This window comes from Acanthaster planci, linkage group LG20 (genome assembly GCF_054643075.1).
Source record: "Acanthaster planci isolate LZ-2023a linkage group LG20, COTS_SCS, whole genome shotgun sequence".
Taxonomy (NCBI): domain Eukaryota; kingdom Metazoa; phylum Echinodermata; class Asteroidea; order Valvatida; family Acanthasteridae; genus Acanthaster; species Acanthaster planci.
The window spans coordinates 11,636,263-11,656,971 of NC_141796.1; the positions used below are offsets into that span (position 1 = coordinate 11,636,263).

General features: G+C 39.6%; 2 protein-coding genes across 10 annotated transcripts in view; one reads left to right on the forward strand and one right to left on the reverse strand.

Annotated features, from left to right (window-relative positions):
- Positions 1–20,709, forward strand: part of LOC110987339 (uncharacterized) — a 25,275-nt gene continuing 4,566 nt past the window's right edge. Inside the window, exons 1-15 of one of the 5 annotated variants that reach the window (XM_022249999.2) lie at positions 5–166; positions 1,951–2,200; positions 2,876–2,986; positions 5,816–5,944; positions 6,306–6,520; positions 6,908–7,079; positions 7,253–7,467; positions 7,756–7,943; positions 8,169–8,412; positions 9,343–9,433; positions 10,091–10,214; positions 10,444–10,561; positions 19,427–19,615; positions 19,852–19,904; positions 20,274–20,466. In XM_022249999.2, coding sequence (XP_022105691.2) covers positions 2,098–2,200; positions 2,876–2,986; positions 5,816–5,944; positions 6,306–6,520; positions 6,908–7,079; positions 7,253–7,467; positions 7,756–7,943; positions 8,169–8,412; positions 9,343–9,433; positions 10,091–10,214; positions 10,444–10,561; positions 19,427–19,615; positions 19,852–19,904; positions 20,274–20,466 — 2,145 coding nt within the window. In that variant the 5' untranslated portion in view covers positions 5–166; positions 1,951–2,097. Of the gene's footprint in view, positions 167–1,950; positions 2,201–2,875; positions 5,945–6,305; positions 6,521–6,907; positions 7,080–7,252; positions 7,468–7,755; positions 7,944–8,168; positions 8,413–9,342; positions 9,434–9,816; positions 9,896–10,090; positions 10,215–10,443; positions 10,562–19,426; positions 19,616–19,851; positions 19,905–20,273; positions 20,467–20,709 lie in introns of those variants that run through there. The other 4 variants (XM_087130823.1, XM_022250000.2, XM_087130824.1 and 1 more) reach the window with 4 other exon arrangements.
- Positions 10,604–18,672, reverse strand: LOC110987340 (uncharacterized). Of its 5 annotated transcripts, none has more exons than XM_022250001.2 (2): positions 18,514–18,672; positions 10,604–13,216 (listed from the first exon to the last, which is right to left on the reverse strand). In XM_022250001.2, the coding sequence occupies exon 2, from the start codon at positions 12,987–12,989 to the stop codon at positions 12,663–12,665; it is 327 nt and encodes a 108-aa protein (XP_022105693.1). In that variant the 5' UTR covers positions 12,990–13,216; positions 18,514–18,672; the 3' UTR covers positions 10,604–12,662. The 5 variants fall into 5 exon arrangements, with proteins under 5 accessions (XP_022105693.1, XP_086986953.1, XP_086986954.1 ...); XM_087130827.1 differs by lacking the exon at positions 18,514–18,672 and adding an exon at positions 16,396–16,669; XM_087130828.1 differs by lacking the exon at positions 18,514–18,672 and adding an exon at positions 14,519–15,240.

Sequence of the window (20,709 nt, forward strand, 5' to 3'; positions counted from 1 at the left end):
AGGGCGCTGTTTCTAGCTACCAGAGACAAGTGCGCGTTACGCTGAATTCTAAATTCTTGCATTTTTCAAGTCTAAACTGTTTACACGTACAATGTACATTAATTTACGAAATGACTCCCAGCACTGCTATCGTAAAGTTTATGTTTTGTCATGTCCACATATTTAGGTAAGTATGAAATGTGGAGTGAAGGCTGTCTTTCCTTAGACGCCTTAAATTTTTGACTAAACGTGCTGAAGGCACCGACGCCGGTCGTAGGCCTAGGCCTATAAAAAAGTTGGACTTGCAACACCTTTGTATGAAATAGCGGCCATTTTACCGAGCCGAATGTAAATGCGCGGGTTGCCTTGTTTCTATTGACGCCGCGCTAGGGAGAAGAAAGGCGGGCATTGCCGGGCAAGCTTTGCTGCCGAAACGATAGCAAATGTAAAGAAAAACATTTGCTACGTGGGGCAGAACTCCAAAGCCGTGCGTGCGGTTCGTTGTGTAGTCTTTCTTTGTGCATTGGTTTGGTGCTTAAACTAGTCTCCTCCAGCGCCTCGCTCTTGAGCGACTATTCATTTTGCCACGGGCACCTTTATCAAAGGCTATGCGTCTCCGAGCCCTAACCCCCTAAGCCCCTTGGATCTGCCCCTGGGGCTAAACAATGGGCCTAAATGCCAGTGTGGGTACTGAAGACTTCATTACTTCATGCACAATCTTCATGAAGCCGACTGAGTTCAAGTTCTTGCTGATGTAAACCTATGCATGTTGGTGTATACATGAACACAAATCCTGCACGTACACAACGCTTGTAATTCAGGTGCCGATTTTGTATCTTTGACCTTTGAATGTCATACATCATGTATGACCATTTTGTGCACGACTCTGTGGGACCATAGCAAATATGTGGTATGGAAGAAAAAATCACGTCCAGGACTGGGAGGTTCAGCCGAAAAGTCTAGTCAAGATCTATGCACATTCTCTTTTCTGGCATGCTTTTTAATTTACTGGAGTTCAATTCATTCATTTATTTTCCAAATAAGTAACGTTTGAGAGTATATACCTACAAAAGGAAGAGATAAATGTGGATAAATGATAAATGGCATGTTATGTATAGTGCAGTTTTGTCTAGCCCCAGACTAGCCCCAGACTGGAGGCCAGTCTACAGGACTACATGTACCTCTGTATCCTTGGCCCCACAACAATAAACCCAAACACCAAAAAGTGGAGACTCGGTGAAATACATGTACCTTCTATGAGTCCCATTTTGCATCTACATGTATGGCTCATTCGCCCCATCTGACAATTGATGTACATGTATATTAATATGGGCGACTTCCAGTTTGTAATTTGAAATTTTGGTTTTGATTTGGTCGTCTTCACATTGGCCATTCATTTACTTCAGCAATTAACTCCCGATTGTTGACCAATGCCAAACACAGTCGGGATCTGTTTGGTCTGGTTATTACGTAGATCCCCAGAGCACGACATTGCCTAAGAGTATTGATGAATGATTAACCGGAATACATACGATGCTTGGGATTGAGTGTGAACTCATTGCCAGATCGTAGCGTGTGGAGAACACACCATTCGCTCGTCCAATCCCCATCTTGCACAATGATGACGCGCATTCATGAAAATACCCGACGGCTGTTGTTTTCCACACATTCATTGCGTTCACACATACACAAGGCTGTGGGAGCAATTATCTTTAGGTAGCTTAATGGTTGGCTATTAAAATCTGTCATTGATGTTTCAGAATTTCGGAGTACATGTACACAGACCTGCATTCCTTAATCTCTACCATGACTGCCATTTCCTGAAAAATACAATGTAAGGGAAAACCAGACCAAAAACATTAAAACCCCTGTAAAACCTTTCTTTATCTTTTAGCTGCACATTTCAAAATATTCTTTGTCCATTTTTGTTTTAATTCTTTGAAATTTTCACATGTTTTTCCTTCATAATAGAGAGTTCTGATAAAGTTCCAGTCGTGCACTGTTTGCCTGGGAAGGTCATATCTTTGAACCCAAGATCATCGAGTTGACAGTATGACTAGGATTTGGACAGTGCAAATGCCAAAAATTGTTTCATTACCTGAATGAAGAGTTAGCAGCATGTACCAATCAGAAGCAGCTGTGATGTCACACATGATGTCATCAATGTGGCTGATCACATTGGTAGGATTGGTATCAACCAACCTGACATCCTCAACAGCAGGTGAGTGTTGTCGTAAGGCATACAGTAATTTGGTGCAAAATGGGGTCAGGTTGGCGTAGTTGTTCTTTCCTTGCTTTTCATCTCTGCGGTCCGGGTTCAATTCCCAGCTTGGTCCATGAATTGGGTTTTCAGTCCCTACCTGGTTCTGTGGGTTTTACGTGTACCCAGAATATTCCTCTGGGGTTTTCCTCCCACCTGTAAAACTGTAACTGCCTCTCATTGTCTCATCTCTACGTCTTTCTTCAAGGCTTGCAAGCTTACAGTGCCTAGGGCGCTCAGTTGAGGAATCCTTGGTAACATTACCAGAACTTACTTGTACATAATAATGATAATAATGTAACCAGTTCAGAGTATTTGTACATATCTAAGACTGCCAAAGTGATACATGTAAAGCATTATCTCCCCCCTCAGGCTACCTGACCAAGGAGAGGGATTGCTACATTTTTCGAAGTGACAAAATCCCCACCCCAGGGGTAGGCTTTCCATGAAGTGTGCCAGAGGGAACATGCTTCTGAATGACATGAGCCTCCCTCTTTTGACTCTGCTAACCTTGACATACATGGACCATGGGGTGTAGATTAGTGCGGGGAGCAATGAATAACCATACCAAAGATCAAGCAGAACTTGCTCGGCAGAGATTATCATTGTTTTTAATGGTGTTTTTTTTCCCTCCAGGATTACCTGAGATTTCCTCATTTAGTTCTGTGCTAGCCAAGCCCAAGTCTTCATTTAGAAGTCCAGTCATGATGAGCTCTCATCAATCCAACTTTATCCAGTCAACAGAAGGTTTGTTGGTTTCACAGACTAGATCTCCATCTGCTCTGGTTGCTACTATGAGCAACATGCCTGTCTTGCCAACCCCATCCTTATTTACTTTGTTTCATGATGCTAATCTTTCAATACCATCATTCACACATATCCGTAGTTCATCTTTTGAGCCAATGAGCCAGCAGCTCGCATCAACTTCACCAATAGAAATGAAGAAGACTTTTATGCTTTCAAACCAGCGAATCACAACACAGCTTTCGTTGTCTTCAGTTTTATTCCCACCAATTGAAACAGTACAGCAAGATGAGCAGATATCCTACAGTGCTGTCATTCCCATGAGCTCCTCTTTCACCCAGTTAGAGAGGATGACTATGTTGACATCCAGGTCAACATTGGATGGCTCACCTCTGTCATCAAAAACCTCTGATGTGGAAAGTTATGTTGGATCAACGAAAACTGTTTTAGGGTCCTCCAAAAGTATATCAAATTCTCCAAACTCACAACTTGAGCTGAAGACTACCGTAGTGTCTACCTCTATTTTACCATTACTGAGTGAACAATTGCTGTTTCCTAGTGTGCACGAATTGGCATCAACCAGGGTTCCAACACCCATAACCTACACATCTGGTCATGTTCTCCCAAGTTTTGAAATGTTTACGGAAACGTTTGGATTTCTTTCAGCATCTGTTTCAAGTGTGTCATACGAAGACAGTAATTTTAACACAAAGACCCCAAGTCTTATCCATAGTGATGACATTCCAATGGCAACTGAAGACAATTCTCCAGCATCAACAGACTTCTGGGATAATATCAGTGCATTGCCTGAACAACGCTCTTCGTACAGTGCATTTGCAGAATTTGTTGGTACCAGAGATGAAGTTGTCATTATGAAAACATCGGCCTCCATAAACCAAGTTCTGAGGAATTCTTTATCTAGTGATAAAAGATATGAATTTGACAGCAGCCATCTTGAGTTGGATCTTAAGAGGACTGACACTGTTGGCATGGCAACATCATCAACATTTCCAATAAAGGTGTCATCTGTTTTTCTAGAAACTGTAGAGCCATCCGATGATGCGGTTGCCATAGTATCGACGTATCAGATTTCATTGGCAACAGGTCTAGCAACTGAAAAAATGAATGATGGGTTATTGTATATGTACCAGACATCTGATGCAGGTATTGCAAGCACTTTGAACAGAAGTTCTATGAGTAACTATAATCTGAAGGATTGGAACACAGCTTTGCAAGAAATGCAACCACCTAGCTTTTTGTTCAGTCATTCACCCAGTGACGGCATCACAGCTTCTGCTACTAAAGCTGATCATCCACATATAAATTCTTTCTATTCATCTTCCAATCTGGACTCTGATATTTCAGCAAAAAACACAGTTTTTGCTTTGACTGCAACCTTACAACCTTCTCCATCCTCAAGTCCAGTCCAGCATGTCGCCTCATCAAGCTTTTTAGATGAAATTCAATGGTCACGTGATGTATCCTCTTCACTGACAACAATTCTGCAGTTGTCAGCTTCACCTTCATTGCAAGCAAGCCAAATACTAGACCTGTCCTTTATGTTCCGTGGTCTTCTGTCATCCACTCTGACCTCTTCAGCTAAAAGTCATCCACAGACTTCTTTGCTTTCTTTTCAATCAAGTCAGTTGGGTACTGTTTCAACCTTCTCTTCCTTGGCTAAATTTCTGTCTCCTGCTTCCCTTCCATTACTGGTATCGGCAAATCCAACACTAATGATATCCAGCGTTGTGAATGATCAAGTGTCTAGTCAAACCGTACTTCTGTCTAGTGAAACTGCACAACCTAATCCTTCCCTGGACTCATATCTCAGCGACATTTCAGAGTTTTTCAGTTTAATCGGTGGATCATCAACTACAGATTTGAATTTGTCTACAAAACTTCCACAACTTACAATAACCGCTTTACGTTCCTTAACTGCAAGCCAACTGCCAGCCCTCTCTAGAAGAGCTAATCTTCCAAGCTCAGATTTTAGTTCATCCACTGAAACTCCACAATCAACAAACTCATTGCAAGCAATGCTCTATGTAACTGGATTTTCAGCGGAAGAGCTGAGTACATCAACTGAGATTCCACCACTAACTTTCTCTCCCTCATTGCATACGGGCCCATTGCCATTTGTATCAAGCATATCCAGTGGATTATCAGCTAAAGGTTTAAGTTCATCAGCTAATACGCTTCCCTCATTAACTGCTTCGCTTTCATTGCTTGCAAGCCCGTTGCCATCAATTTCAAACATGCGTTATGGAATGTCAACGGAAGATGTTAGTTCATCGGCAACCAAAACTCCCCCCCTAACTGCTTCACCTTCATTGCATGCCAGTCCATTGCCACCAGTATCAAGCATGTCTAATGGACTATTGGCTGAAAACGTTAGTTCATCAACCAAAACTCCACCTGTAACTGCTTCACCTTCATTGCATGCCAGTCCATTGCCATCAGTATCAAGCATGTCTAATGGACTGTCGGCTGAAAACATTAGTTCATCAACTAAAACTCCACCCATAACAGCGTCGCCGTCATTGCATGTCAGTCCATTATCATCAGTATTAAGCATGTCTAGAGAACTATCAGCTAAAGACTTTAGTTCATCAACTAAAACTCCACCCATAACAGCTTCGCCTTCATTGCATGCCAGTCCATTATCATCAGTATTAAGCATGTCTAGAGAACTATCAGCTAAAGACTTCAGTTCATCAACTAAAACTCCACCCATAACAGCTTCGCATGTATCGTATGTCAGCTCGCTGCCAGCATTTCCTAGTTTTGTTGCTGGATGCTCGAGTAAGCCATCTCAACCAATGTCACAAACAGAGCAAATCCAGCCTTCAAGCCGAAAACTTCTTGCCTTGACAACAGCAACAGTTGCCATGACAACATCAAGTTTAACATACCCAACACTGGATCGTTCATTTTCTACAAATCCGTTCTGGCTGAAAGTAGGTGAGTCATTTTAGTTACATGTATGTTTTCACTTCAGGCATACTCCAAAGAATATTCGCAAATTTTTGTATCTGTGATGAGGATACTGCAATGAGAAAGCCATAAAGCTTCAACTGAGTGGCACACGTAAATTCAAAAGAAGATAATGAAATCAGCTATCACTTCTGAAAAACAAAGAAATGTTTAAGCAATTGTGAGCAAATATTTAGTTATTGATAGTTAAGTAAATTTGATCATTAATGCTAAGCTCTTGCTCTGATGCAGTTTCTGTCTTACATTTGGGCTGATGTAACTTGAAATACATGCACAATGTACTTATATTTGTAGGCCAAGAGAGTTATTTGCTCACTGGTAATTGCAGATGTTTCCATTCAAGAGGACATTGATGTCAAACAAAGAGATTTCATTGTTGCCATGGAGACCAGCCTTGCCACTGCCTACTCAGAAGGAAAAGCTCTAAAAGATGCACGTGCTACCGTGGTTCAAGATCTGCTGGAGCAACTCAATCCTGACAATGACCCTTTGCTGAATGTACGAAGAAAAAGGGCTGTTACTGTTGATGGCAACACAGCACAGGTACAGACAGACAGCCTGACTGACAGATAGTCTCTTTGTATATTAATCAATAAACAGAAAAGTCAACCCATGGACTGTACACCAGACACCAGTGTTTTCCTTGAAAGACACAATCCAACAAATGAATGGAAACATTAGAGAGCCTGATGTTTTGATTGTAGCAGAATTTTTTTCAGTCAAAGGCAAAATGAGAAATGGTCATGTTGCCTTGAACAAAACTTGCCTTTGGGAATGATTTTGGTAGGATCAAATATCAGACCTTTGAACTTGTTGATGTGTGTATCAGTCTGCAAGCAGTTTGCAGAAGTTTTTGTATTTTACATTGCTAGAAGAAAGAAGAAATTGGTTGCACTACTGTCTTATGAATATTCATATTGCCTTCTGTAGGTGATTGATGTGTCACGTGATGTCAGCTACCCAGAAAGTGCTGTTTTGGTGTTCTATATAGCAGAGGGTGATACCAGTATACCTGCAGGGGAGTCCAAGGCAATATTCAGTGAACTGACCCTCCAGGAGTTGACATTTTATCTTCAAGTAGTGGTCCAATCCTTTCCAACTGGTAGGTATTGTTTCATGTTATCTTGACTCTTGGCTTTTATTGAAGGAAACTGTATTTTTGCAAAAGATTAGCATACCAGTACGTGTACATTGCACATAGTGCAATGAACATTTTTGTGCTATAGAGTCACTTTTCTCTAGTTGTCAATTAATTGAATTCTCTCTCAATTGCAGAGTTTATTGAAGCAGTTGTCATAACAACGAGTCCGCCTCCTGATTTGACCCCTCTCTGGATTGTGTTGGGTGTCTTTGGTGGTCTTGCTTTGATGTTTTGTGGATGCTGCTGTTGTTTCTTTGTCTGTCGTATCTGTTGTCGTCCTCGACCGAAATCGGCCCGTGATGGACCAATGGATATGGATACTTTGAAGATGCTGCAACATAAGCAGAAGGTGGGTGGAGTTAGAGTGGATATCTGGGGAGGAATAAGGAAACTGAGTAACCTTCCTTGTCTGGAAAAATGGTGGAAATTGAGTGTCTCTTGTTTACCCGTAGATTGATTCCGATCCCACAAACAACCCAAGTATTGTAAAACATTAGCAATGATTTCTTTTTAAATTATTCATTGAGGTTAGGAAATATTTGCTAAACTTAATTATGTCACAGCAGAGTGATGCCTTTGCTGGAGTTTTATTGACTTTTGTTTAATATCTTATGAAAAATAAAATTCTTCTGAACAGTACCCCTACAGACCCTACAAAAGTCCTAACCAGACACCACGAGGATTTGACATTGCCAAGGAGACGGATGGTACTGTGGATGCAGTGATTGCTAAGGAAACCAGCAGTGCCGGTTCCAAAGTCAGACTACAGAGTAGTGGAACTGGATCGATCCTCAAGAAGCAGTTGACTGCAGTTAACGCTGCAAGGTATGAAGATAGCTTTAGTTGTTGGATGGTCTTCGCTGTTACTGCTTGGATTCTAGTTCATCAAGGATTGACAGATTAGATTAGACTGTTACCATGACAGCAAAAATAAACAATTGTCTCATTCAAAGACAGCAAAGCATGTATTTTTTGCACAAAATTTACTTTTGTCTGTGTACTATACAGTACCCCCGAAAAAGTTTCTTCATTTTGCTTTTTCTCTCCCAGGCTGGATGCGGATGCATACTCTTCATCTTCTTCCTCTGACCTCAGTCTTCATGGTAATGACCTTGCAGTGCCCCCTCTAGAGTTGAACTCCCTCAAGGAAGGGGCAGCCAAGAAGACCCTTGCAGTGAATGGGGAAGATGCTTTCCATAAAGCTGCATCATCGCTAGATTTGAATTCAAGTGAGAGAAGTCACCGATCAAGTGGGAGGAACCAGCCAAGATTGCTGCCTCTGAGATCACAAATAGTAAGCAATGATTTCAGAAACATAACCACCACGTGATAAAACAGCAGATAATGACAGTGATGCATCTTTCTAAAGCTTATAACATCCATTGTAATATTGAAGGACTCTAAGCATTTATCATCATCATTGAAGCTGACTTGGCTCATTATTAAAGCATTGGTGTCATTACTTGATGGGAGTGCTAAGCTTAAAGCTACCAGACATGAAGAATTTATTGAAATTTAAAGAATCTCACCCCTCCTCGGTAGTCATGTACTCCTTTCAAAAAGACAGACAGGCTGGTGAGGTTTCCAACCAGTGTCCTGCACGCATTCAGGAAGACCATATGTTCCAGAATGAATTTGTTGCACATGCTCAGCATGTACCAAATACGTAAACTTGTATGCCTACATGGTGAATTCCTACCACAGGACCGACATTTTCATTGAAAAACATGCCCTCTTTTATTTCCACTTGAAGCCGATAGGGGCAATAAGAAACTAAGACTGTATTGGAATGTGTCAAACAGAGCTAGGATTAGGTCTTTGCTCTGTTATCTACAGCTAGATTTAGGTCTGTGGTCCATTGTAGATACAAGGAGACATGCTGACAAGAAACTTAACAACAGCTCTGAAAGCCAGACACAGCTTACATACATCTCAGCCGAATTCCTACAGGCTGTACCCAAACCCTGAGTTTGCAAAATCACCTCATAAGCTTGTAATTTGACAGAACAGACTACACAGCACATACATGTATGTTCATGGACAGCCTTTATATCAAGGCAGCTACATGTTGCTTGCACTTTTCAGGCAGTGGGTTTTTTTAGTTCATCTTTTCTGTTTTTGTGGTTCATACTTTAGACACAATCAGCCGGTTGCTGTGCAGCTGAAATAAAACAAGAGTTCTCTTTTGAACTGTTTTGTGTTTTTAATTTCTCCTATCAACCAGGGCCATAATGGGGATGAGTGGAATTTGAAGTCAGGTCATAGGTCAGGAAGGTCATCTAGAAGAGACTCACCTCATTCACTCTCTACATCTCGTGAGCATTAAAATACCATAGTGCTACTCAACTCACACCATGACCCCCTATGTTTCCATCATGTCCCCTGTCACTATCCTCTGTCCACCCTCCTCTAGTGCCCCTTATTGTTGTAGTCATGAGATGTCAAGATGACCTAATTAAGATAGAGTGGAACTTTACAAATCACCTTGTCATGACATTTACCTGGTAATACCAGTAATAGAAAACAAAGAAAGACAAAGACTTGGGACCTAAAAATGTCCTTGTTATAAATATGGCATATTAGCAATGTTCTTCTTATCTGTGTTGGACTGTTGACCTCAAATGCAGTCTTCAACACTCCTCCCCCTTTTAAGCTGTCTTTCCCCTCCCCCATCTTGTTCTTTTTCCTCAATCCATAGATGTTCATTTGCCTGGAGCAGAAGCGCCCCCGTCATCGATTGGAAAGATACATGTTGGTGGAGCGTGTTCATTATTTTGGTAGTAATGCCATCATAATGCTTGCATTTCCTAGTTGTTTGTGAATTAGCCAAGTTCATTTCCAACCAAAGGATCCACCAGGCCCATTGGAAGTTTGTTTTAAACCATTGAACAAAATGGGCAAGTTTTCAGTTTTTAGAATTAGTAGAAGCTGTCTCGTACCAGTTGTTCCTGAAGATTTCAATGTTGTTTCAGGTGAGGCAGAGGAACTAAGGCGCATCTACCGTGAAGCTCAGCGAGAGATTTCACGAGTCTTGGAACCAGACATAATACCTGACCAATCAGATCGGACGTATGTTGCTCCCGAAAGGCGCTCAAAGTAAGTCTTTGACAATTGCACCTGTCTCTTTTGTAGACATTAGTCGAGCATCTTGTCACCTGCTTCAATTTCATTTTGTAGAATTTGGGAAACTTTTAGAATTAAGGAAAACAAATAAATATTTTGGAGGGAAGGGAAATACGGTTTCATGTATCTCCCGTCCCTCCAAAAAATTGTTAAACTGCTTGGTTCCCATTTCCTCTTTCTGTTGACTTTTTGTTCTGAGAAGATCACAAGGCAAGTCCAGTAAACGAAGAAACAAGATGCAAGAAAGTGATTTTGGAGGGAGGACATCTGACCCAATATTACCTGATACTCACTATGCAAGGAAAGCTAGCAAGAGACAGGTGAGTGATCTGTAGCAGTAAGTGATTGTAGATGGACACAGGTTTAGAATTTGGTTCAGTTAGAAGTTGATTTTAATTGAACCTTAGCAAAAAGAAAGAAGAAAAGTGATGAACTGGATACAGACATTTCTAACTGAGGCCAAACCTTTCTTTATGAAAATCAATAAAATGGCATTTATTTCACTTTGATGTGGTATCCGTTATCCAAATACTCTCTGGCTGGAACCTGAAAATTGTCTCCCTCTGTTTATAATACTATTTGAAGCGTAACCTTTGTTAGTGTGGCCGTAGGCTCTTTCCATGTTGGAATACCAGATTAAATGGATTTAAGTTACTGCTAAGCTTATTCTGCTTCTTGTTTTGATGCACGGGATACAAAAATATGAAATTAAGGGATTTGAATTATTGTTCTTTCTTCTGCTTTCTAAATTTTGTGTACAAAAACTGTATGTGACTGTACATGTACATACATGTACGTATATGTACTGTAGGCCTATATTTACCAAACATCTACAGGTATCTTTGGCATAATGATACATGGAGAGCCTACACGCACCATGCCACTGTGATCTTGGACTGGTCCCCGTCCCTATTGATTTATTCATAAGCTGTTAGACTTTAGAGTTAATACAGTGGAACGCCGCTATACCGAACACCGCTACAGTCGAACTCACATAAGAAGAGCACTGTTTATATAAAGTCACGTTTCTAACAACGATAGTTTGAGGTCCCAAGTCTTTGTTTTTCTTTCTTTTCATGACTGATACTACAAGGTAACTAATATAGCAAGGAACTTGTTATAACAGTGTTCCACTGTATACCAAACATTTAGCCGGAACCTGGGCATGTTCATTATTGTGCCGTTCCACTGTACATACATTGTACATGTATAAAGTAAGTGTACAGGTACATGTATTGTTAGCTTCTACAGGGAATATACAAAGCAACAAATCGTCATGTCAGTGCAGCATGGTCGACAAAATATGGGCTGAATGGACTGTTTAATTAATCATTCATCGGCAAAGAGATGTATTTAAGCATTTTTCACTTTCTGTATCGCATCGTGCTAAAACTGTTAATGTTTTGTAGCTACATGTATTGCACAAAAGCCAATTTTCCAGCAAAAAATATATTTTAGTTGCATTACAAAATTTTAATGCCGATGTACATGTATGAATTGATCACATTTACATGTACATTTCAGTGTTCCTACATCCAGGTAACTACGTGAAAATTGAATTAAGTTAGATACAGAGCAAAGTTCAAGTAAATGTGTTGTAAAAAGTGATAAAAATGGATTCTGGCACATGCAATTTTTATGCCCCAATGAAAAGTGGGAAAAATAGGCCTACATGTACATAATATTTAAGACCTGCCCCAGTCTGTATTGAAAACAAAGTTGCACTCGGCATGTGGCCAAGTGGCTATCACACTGTACATTTGCATGTGTTACCAGTGGTGCAGTTAACACACTGACCAATGTAGGCTGTCAGCAAATGGTTTAATTTCTGGGGGGGGGCTTAGTTTTAGTTTTGCCTCTGTGTGCCACATTGTAACAGTGTAGAAATAAAGTATTTTAAAATTACAGCATTTAAGCAAAACATGTATACAGGGATGTCAGCCTTTGGATACAGCTTGCCTAAAACACTTCCGTTTTCTCATGGAGATAGAGCGTTTTATCCTGATAAAATAAAAAGCATTAAATGTAACAATGATGTCTTAAAGTTTTCATTATTGACATACATGTAAATGAATGTAAAAACCCCAAATTTAACCGAAGAAACATCAGGCACCCTTTCTATTCAACAACTAAAAGCCATGTACTAATTTACAAATATTCAGCAGTTGACATTACCACCGGTTTAAGAGACAACCATAAAATGTAGTTTTTTCTTACTGGTACATGTAGTTGCTTTATAAAACTTCATTGTTTTGATTTCTGTGTATTATTGAAATACAACAATACCGTACGGGGTCGAAGTTTAGAGCAGGTGCATTACAAAATGGTTTCTCACCAAGCAGACTACATGTACATGTAGCTGTCCTTCTTTACTGTCATTGAGTGTTTATGTGGGTAATGATGTGATCCATGATATTGTCTCTAGTAGACGTCCGGCAGAGCAGGTGATGTAATCAAAAGATTCATGATCTCATCCACATCAGTCTGTGTTGGCTGTGTGTTCCTTGCAGACTCATTCTGCTGTACCGTCTCAAGTATCGTCTGTAAGGCTTCTTTGCATTCTGCATCCCCCAGGACTTGTCTCCTTGTCAGTGTGTCGGACATGTATTGGGTCAGCATGAGGACTAGAAGAGCCAGATCTTGCTTGTCTAGGCTGGAGTTACGAGAGAGCTTGATCAAGTTCTTATGCATCTCGTGGTGATTGCCACTACGGAAGAACAGATAGAAGTCATTGGCTCTGGTATCCATGACGACTTAGTGTGGTGGGATGCCAAGTGCAAACTTGATGGGGAGTTAGAGAAGCGAAGACTGGAGATTGACAAATACTGAGATTTGATGTCTGAGCTCTTGGCTGATTAACGTTTGAAGTCCCAAGTCAATGTATATATCTACCGGTGGAGAGGAGCCAGTTGGGTTAACCTTGTGATGCCTGTCAGCGGCTAAGGTTGCTAGCTCAGATATTGATGAACACCTTCCTGCATACAAGGAAAAGGAAATTTACTTAAACTTCCAAGTTTCACTTTCATTTTTCACTCTGTAAAAAATTAATTTACAACTGGATAGTTGGCAGAATGGAATCAGACTGATGATCTACAGTAACTCCAAAGTGCTGGTATTTTGTTATAGCTGTTCTCAAATGGATTGTAAAAGTAGCAGGTGCCAGCAGGTACATGTACTCCGTTTACCATAAGGATGTGGGATTTGTGTATTAAATGCCCATGTACATGTGTGCAAGTATATGTAGTTCAACCCTACTTGTACATGTATCCATCTTGAAGTAATAAAAGTGCAAATGGATATCTGCTGACATACATGTACATGTACATATGTACATTTACACTGTGTAAGGAAGCGGCATATAACTCATATGCTGGTCATGTTGTACCCATATAAAATAAGCAGACAAATGTATGATAAATGGAAGACAATATCAGTACTACATACATGTACATGTAAAAGGCTTTACAGTTATTTGCCCCATCCCCACTTTGCCCTACCACAACTTCACCCCATCCTCACTTCACCCCGCCGACACTTTGCCCTGTTCCACTTTGCCCCATCGGTGTTTGAGTGTGTAACAAGCTTCTTCATATGTGGAGAGATGGAGTCATAGACATCTCTATGGCATTCATTCACTGTTGACTCCATGCTGAATAGTTGGACTTACATTGGGTTTACATGTATTTCTCATTCTCTTTATTTAAAATTAATACAAAATTCTGCACAATATTTACATTGTTCTGTAATTGTCAGGTCATTTATGGGAAGAATGAGAAAGATGCATCCGTCATTTTTTAGGTTGTTACTGACAGTGTAACCTCTGGGGTGCCCATGCTGAAATAAAGTTAAATTAATGAATGTTTCCTCAAATCTCCTCTTCTTCTCGAGGAATTATTTAATTCTGGTGAAGAGATGATATGACAAACTTAATACTTGCAATAATACATGACTTGGCTGGCTACTCTGTCAACATTTATACTGTAGTTGTTGCATAAGCCTCACTTAAAGCTAAAAGAAAGGAATGAACGATAATCGGTGGGGCGAAGTGGGAATGGGGTGAAGTGACCGACACCCCATACAAGCATGTAAACAGAAGTACATAACATTTATCTGCATACATTTAATTTACCTGTGATGAGATGGATAAAGTTACAATGCATACCTGTAATATATAACTTGCACTTACAGCATGTACATGTACAGAGCTTCCACAATGTGTCTTCACTCCTCAGTGAATTGAGCCTTCACTTAAAATGATAGAAAAGAACCTCTTGTACCTGCTATTGTACCTGCTATGAACAACACTGGCCTCGTATAGATGTATGCTGCATACAGCTTATGAGCTTCAAAAGTTTCACTGATCAGTGTTGACCATCAGATAGAGGGGGCTGGGGTACTGTGTGGTGGCTTGGCTTTGTTCAGGACAGGACTTAAAAGGGTGACAAGCTTTTTGTGTCTGTTGTGGTTTGGAAGCCAGGGGGGTCAAAGGGCGTAGTGGCATCCTTCTGGGAAAAATGCAACCTAATGAGTGAGCAGTGTGGACTGAAATGTTCATGTACACCACCTTGTGGTGCATCATTCAATGGAGTGGTCACGGTTGAAAGGGTTTTGACAAGATGGAGGGAGAAGCCTGAGTGAACTCTGGAACTTTAAATGTTGACGATTAATTGTTTGCCTTATCAATCACTCTGCATATGTGGCTGAGTTAAAAAAAAGTGATTAGATTAAGGTAACTTTCTGTGTTACACTAGTCAAAGGCAAGATATAAGGCAAGGCAAAGTTATGGGTTAAGTTTTAAAGTGTGAAAGATTTGTGGTAACATACAAGTACAGTGCATGTAGAAGGAATTTTCTTTTGAATTAGGAAAGGATTGCTCTGAAAAGAAGAGGGTTGAACATTTGGATGGTTGTCATCATGAGTGATTGAAATCAAACTGATGGAAAAGTTGAATTTGTGCCCACTGTTTACACCACATTTGATCCTCCAAGTTTGCAAGTCCTCTTAAAATTCTAGATCCACCCTAGGCTGAATCATGCTGATTACAATTCAGAAGTCATTGGTGTTGATGGATGCAGACTGCCTGTATGCTGCCAAACATAGTCTGCGTTTCTGTTGTACATGTACATGTAGCTGCAATACTACGGTACAGTAGTTTGATTGATGATTGATAAAGCAGGAAACGGTGGCTGAATCACATTTAGCTTGAGAATAACATTCAGTCAATACAGAGGTTAGAAAAGAAGGGTTCATGTACATGTACTGTACGTCCCTAACCCTACACATGTACATGTTCAGGTACTGTACATGCACATGTATGCATTGGCATAGAATGTCATGACATGCATCTGTAGGCTTGCTTGTGACGTCTCACGTAAAAGCAGAAATGATTGAATATTACACGTACATGCTGTATTTGTATTTACATGTACATGGAAAAGGTTAACTGTAGAGTTATAACATTTAGGATATCATTGTACTTGGATGAAGCAGAGAAATACCAGTACATTCTCTAAACATCCATTATGTATGAAAATATCAAGAAGTTAATTATAGAGAATTACATTGTGTCTATGATTTGGTTTCCTTTCTTGGATAAATCGAGGTCCTGTAGTTATTGTCCATGTACCGTACAGGGTAAACATGAAGATAAAAAAGAGGTTTAAACAGGTTTCCCAGGGCCATGTAAAATCCTACAAAATCTTGGGAAAAAAAGGTGTCATGAAAAGTCATGGAAATCAAGATCATACAAGGGTTACGGTATTTTTCAAGGGTCACTTTTGATGTAACTGTACTGGTACGTTTACAGTCAGCCCCTAGTGGCTGTGGCATTAAATGTAATGGAAATCATCATCTTTTAGTCCTAGAAAGTCCTTGCAAAGCCCTAGAATTTGGTTGTTTGCTTTCTCTGGGAACCCTGTCAAAATACAGTAATGTAGATGTAATGTACGTGTATAGCGGTACATGTACTGAAGATGTACATGTAAACAAGTGAAAGGCACAAAAGTATTAAAAAGAAACTAACCCCCCTAAAGAAAATAACTTAATTTAAAGCAACAAATATATTGGTTCCTGCAGCTTTTATAATGTGCCATTAACCCCAGATTTCAGTCTCTGACAAATTTGGAGAGATATTGATCATGCATGCTGTACTCACTGTTAGATCTGGAAAGATGTGAGTTCTAAAGCTGACTTGTTGACAAAAAATGTCGGATGGAGATGGTGGTAGATACAGAGACTGTGATTCACCAATAACACTGAAGAATGGGTACTGGTAGTGCAGTAGATCTATATTTATACTGATAATTCTTTCCTCTGCTAAAAGATTTCTTTTTACTGTAAAATTCCCCGTGAGAAATGCGGAAGAGTGGTGGTGAATCATGATTGTGTCATTGACATTGCACACTTTATTTAATCAGCAGAAATTGAGACGTGACCTTGTTGTTAATGTATGATGTACATGTCTGTACAAAGGTCAGAGGATTGCATGCTTGTATGTATCTTGGGACTTTCCCCAGGAATAAAATATGGCGCCATTGATGTAGGGCCTACATTATAACAGCGTCACAGTTGATTTTTCTCAGGTCAACTGATTTCCCATTTTTTTTTCTTCCAAATTAGAATGGGAAAGGAAAGTGAGGAAGTATTTGTGATATTTTAAAGTGTCAGTATAATTGAAGTGCTCTCCTGATAGGGCCATTGTATCTGGTGATAATTTAATGTGACTGAAATGACTCATATTGTGTACCATTGCCTGGCCTTTGTCTTGGAGACAATTTAAAACAACAGTTTGCTGGTCCAATGTATTCACTGTCTGGAAGAAATCAGTGACCCACACAATTTCTGTGAGCATCTAATCTATGAAGAAATAATTAGGGAGAAAATACAAGATTTTATCCATCCTGCTAATCACTGAAATTGAATTCATAGCTATCACCAATGCTCATGCTGGCTCAACAAAGCTTATACATGTATGTTTGTTTAAAATAAGATCAGGTTTTTTCCCATGCTTAATACATGCATTATATGAAAAGGATACTTAAGTTACAAAAGTTTCTTATTTCAGTGTGAGAAATACAGAGAAAGCAAGAGGGTAGTTGGGTTGAAATTTAAATTTTTGAATGATTTCTCACAGGCACCTTGCACTTGAGAATCATTGAGAAAGAAAATAAACTGATACCTGGTACAATGTGCACCTCAGGTGATGTCTCACGCTCAGATATTGGTCAATAAAATGCAAATGATGAGGTTATTTCCAGATTCACTGATGAGAAATCTGATGAAATGTTGAATTGTGCCATTGCTAGCAGGGACACTGATCCTGCTGGTCTGACTAATCCTTGTATGTAAGCATGAATGACACGTACACGTGTAGCATGTACAGTACCTGTGCATGCACCATGCAGTGTGCAAATCTCAAAAAGGAATTTGTTGCTGAGCCATGCTAAGGTTCATTCATTGCAAATATTCACCACAATTGAAGTTCGGGTGCATTATTACTTTGCTTATCCTGAAAATGCTATCGAGTCTTTTTCTACTGCTAGGGAGAGAGATGGTAATGTTGATATGTATATGTACACATGTACAGTACCTCTAAACTTTCGTTTCATTTCACCCAATAGTTGTGTACCGGTATATACAAAGAATCATACATGGGTCTTTCAGACAACACTGAAAGAAGTGGAAATTCCCTTGCATATGATGTTCTGATGTATACATTACCTGTATCTTCCATTGTAGGGCTTCCCTTACATGTACATATATCTACTTTAACCACTTAATGTTGGATTTTCTTGCCTGAAAAAGCTGCTGGGGGCGCTTTTGTTTGCACTTTGAACCAACCAAACATGACCTGTTAATACTGGTACATCAACCGCGGAAAAGGAAAAAATTCTTAAACGAGTGAACACGTCCTCCGTGGAACAAATAAGGAAAATTATTTGTGTTTACACGTCATCCAGCGTGAAGTGGTTAATGGCTGTTTGTTAGTGACACCATAACGTGACCCTTCATTATTGGAACGTTGGAGTCAGGTTGAGGTGTCTGATGTGACAAATTACTCTAGATGCTTCAGTGGTATACAATTCACATTTAACAGTATTTGTTATGTCATTGCACAAAGCTAGTCATTAAACTGAACAGGCCTACTGGGCACAATGTGGTTTGTGAAACACTGACAAGCTGACAAATGGAACTTAAGCCTGTGCATAAAGTTGATAGTGAAGAAATACTGTAATCAAGTAACAATCAGTGATTTCAATTAGGGCCATTTTACCTCAACTTGCAGCCTTGGGTTGGACCAGCTGATCACAGTGCTCGCTGTAGCTTTAGCCAAGTGAATTCCAGACATGTACAGTTGGTTTTTAAAGGCCAATACAATAATGTTTTGTGTACGTGACATTCACAGAGACCTTGTGATTGGTTTGCTGTCTGTGTGGGTGACCTTTAACCTTTGATCTTGACAGACTTGAGCATGTTGATATAGTATTTGCATACTGGTTGCTAGGCACCCAATTTGGAGCAGTGTATAGGTGCATATTGCCAAGATTTTTTATTGATTTCTTGTGTTTGCTTCATCTATTGTCTGGAATTGGAGAGGAAACTAGTCCTCAAAGCATTGACTGACCTTTCTGTTTTCATTACTTAAACTTTTTATGTCGTGTCAGTGATGTAAAACAGGCCTGTCTAATTGAAGTTTGATTTTTCAAATTGTGCATAACAGAAGTATTGATAAAACATGTATTTGTCCTTCCATTTCCGTATTATCGACACATGTAAATGCAGGTTTGGTAATTTTTTTCTTTCCTGTGATTTGTGATAGGTTGCCTTTGTATGCATTGAGCATATCGCATAATACAAGGACTGTGTCAGTGTGTAGCAGTTGGGACCATTTCCTGATGTGTTCTATTTTTCTGAATTGTAATGAATGTGGGATCTCATTGAATTAAGGACCTTAAATCTTGTGTGTCGTTTTTTCTCTGTTTCCTTCATTATATAATCTCACAAGCTGTATATTTTTTGTTAATCTTGAACCATAGGAGAATTAAAAATGGTGGTCAGCCATGATTATTTTCAAATGGGGAATATAAAAGCAGAGAAGTGTGTTTACAAAGTTACATTATTAAGTGTGAAGTTCTGTGTGGCAGAATTAAAAAGTGACCCTTTTTTGTCTGCCTCACTTGTTTTAGACGTCTGGACAAAAACGACCAGAAGCTCTACAGGAAGCAAGGAGAAGAGTTCATGACCTGATTGATGAAGCTTTCTCATTGGTTGGTTTGCCAAAGAATGCTGTCTCCCCAGCTTTACTCTTTGCAACCAGTAACACACCCATAGCAACAAAACAAGAGGAACAAACAAGCAAAACCAAAGATAATCAGGTATCGGTTAGAAAATTGTATTTTGGGGGTTTGATTGAAATTGTTGAAGTGAAAGGTGCGCAGTAAAAGATAACAGATAGGTTATGTAGGTTTTTATGTGCACAGAGGGATGTTTTTAATTTGTGTGCAAAACCAAATTTTTGGGGTCATGGATTGTTGGTTACAAAAACCACAGTATGATAGAGTGGATAACTCATGACATTTATTGCAATATATTGACGCCGTTTTTTTTACAGAGTTTATTTCAGAGGAAAATATCGGACTCTATGAACAGTTCAGCTGCTGATGTGTGAGTAGAATGGATATGTTTTGTCCACTGAGAATATGCAGAGATCCGCAGACACTAGACCTAGCCGTTGGTCTGGAAGCCTGTTTTAGACATGGCCTTAGTTGATATAAAGAGCTGTGTGCATGTATCAAGCCTGTTAAATGCAACCAAGCAATGATTGTAGTTCATAGGACTTGGATGAAATTGTATTTTCCTGATGTGTGGCAAACTGGCTTTGCAGGGCTTAATAAATTGTTCCTTTTTTGATTGGAAAAAAGTATGGTGAAAAAATGGGACATCCAAAATGTAAATAGAAACGAGACACATAAACCAACTGGCAAATTTATTCATAAAAAACATTTCAATCTTTCTTATATTTTATCATTTTAGCAAAGAGAAAGAGTTAGATCCTTCCTTGGGAGAAGTTGGTAATAAGATGCTTAGGGGGAGAGATTTTGAAGAGAAAACGACAGGTGTTGTGATTGTACCTGTAACACACCAACCAGACAGAGCAGCTGGTATTGTCTGGAATCCGTACAGTACAGAGGATGACTTCATACAGCTTCAAAAATCTCAACAGCTGGTAAGGGGAAAGGAGGAATATAAACAATGTGGTTCTAGTTTTGGAGGCTGACAGAATGTTTCAAACATCTTGCAGTACACATAATTATAATAAGTAGGCTGAGCTGATATCTTTTACCTGAGTTTTCATGCCAACTTTACAAGTGAGTCACTTGTGACAGTCACACTCATAGGCAAGGGAAGATTTATCAAAGGCTTATTCTTTGTGTGTTTACATTTTGCTGTAAAGGGGAACACGATGCGG

What these genes read in the sequence shown, in the direction of transcription:
- LOC110987340 (XM_022250001.2), bottom strand. Translation starts at nt 12,989, where the DNA reads ATGGATACCAGAGCCAATGACTTCTATCTGTTCTTCCGTAGTGGCAAT.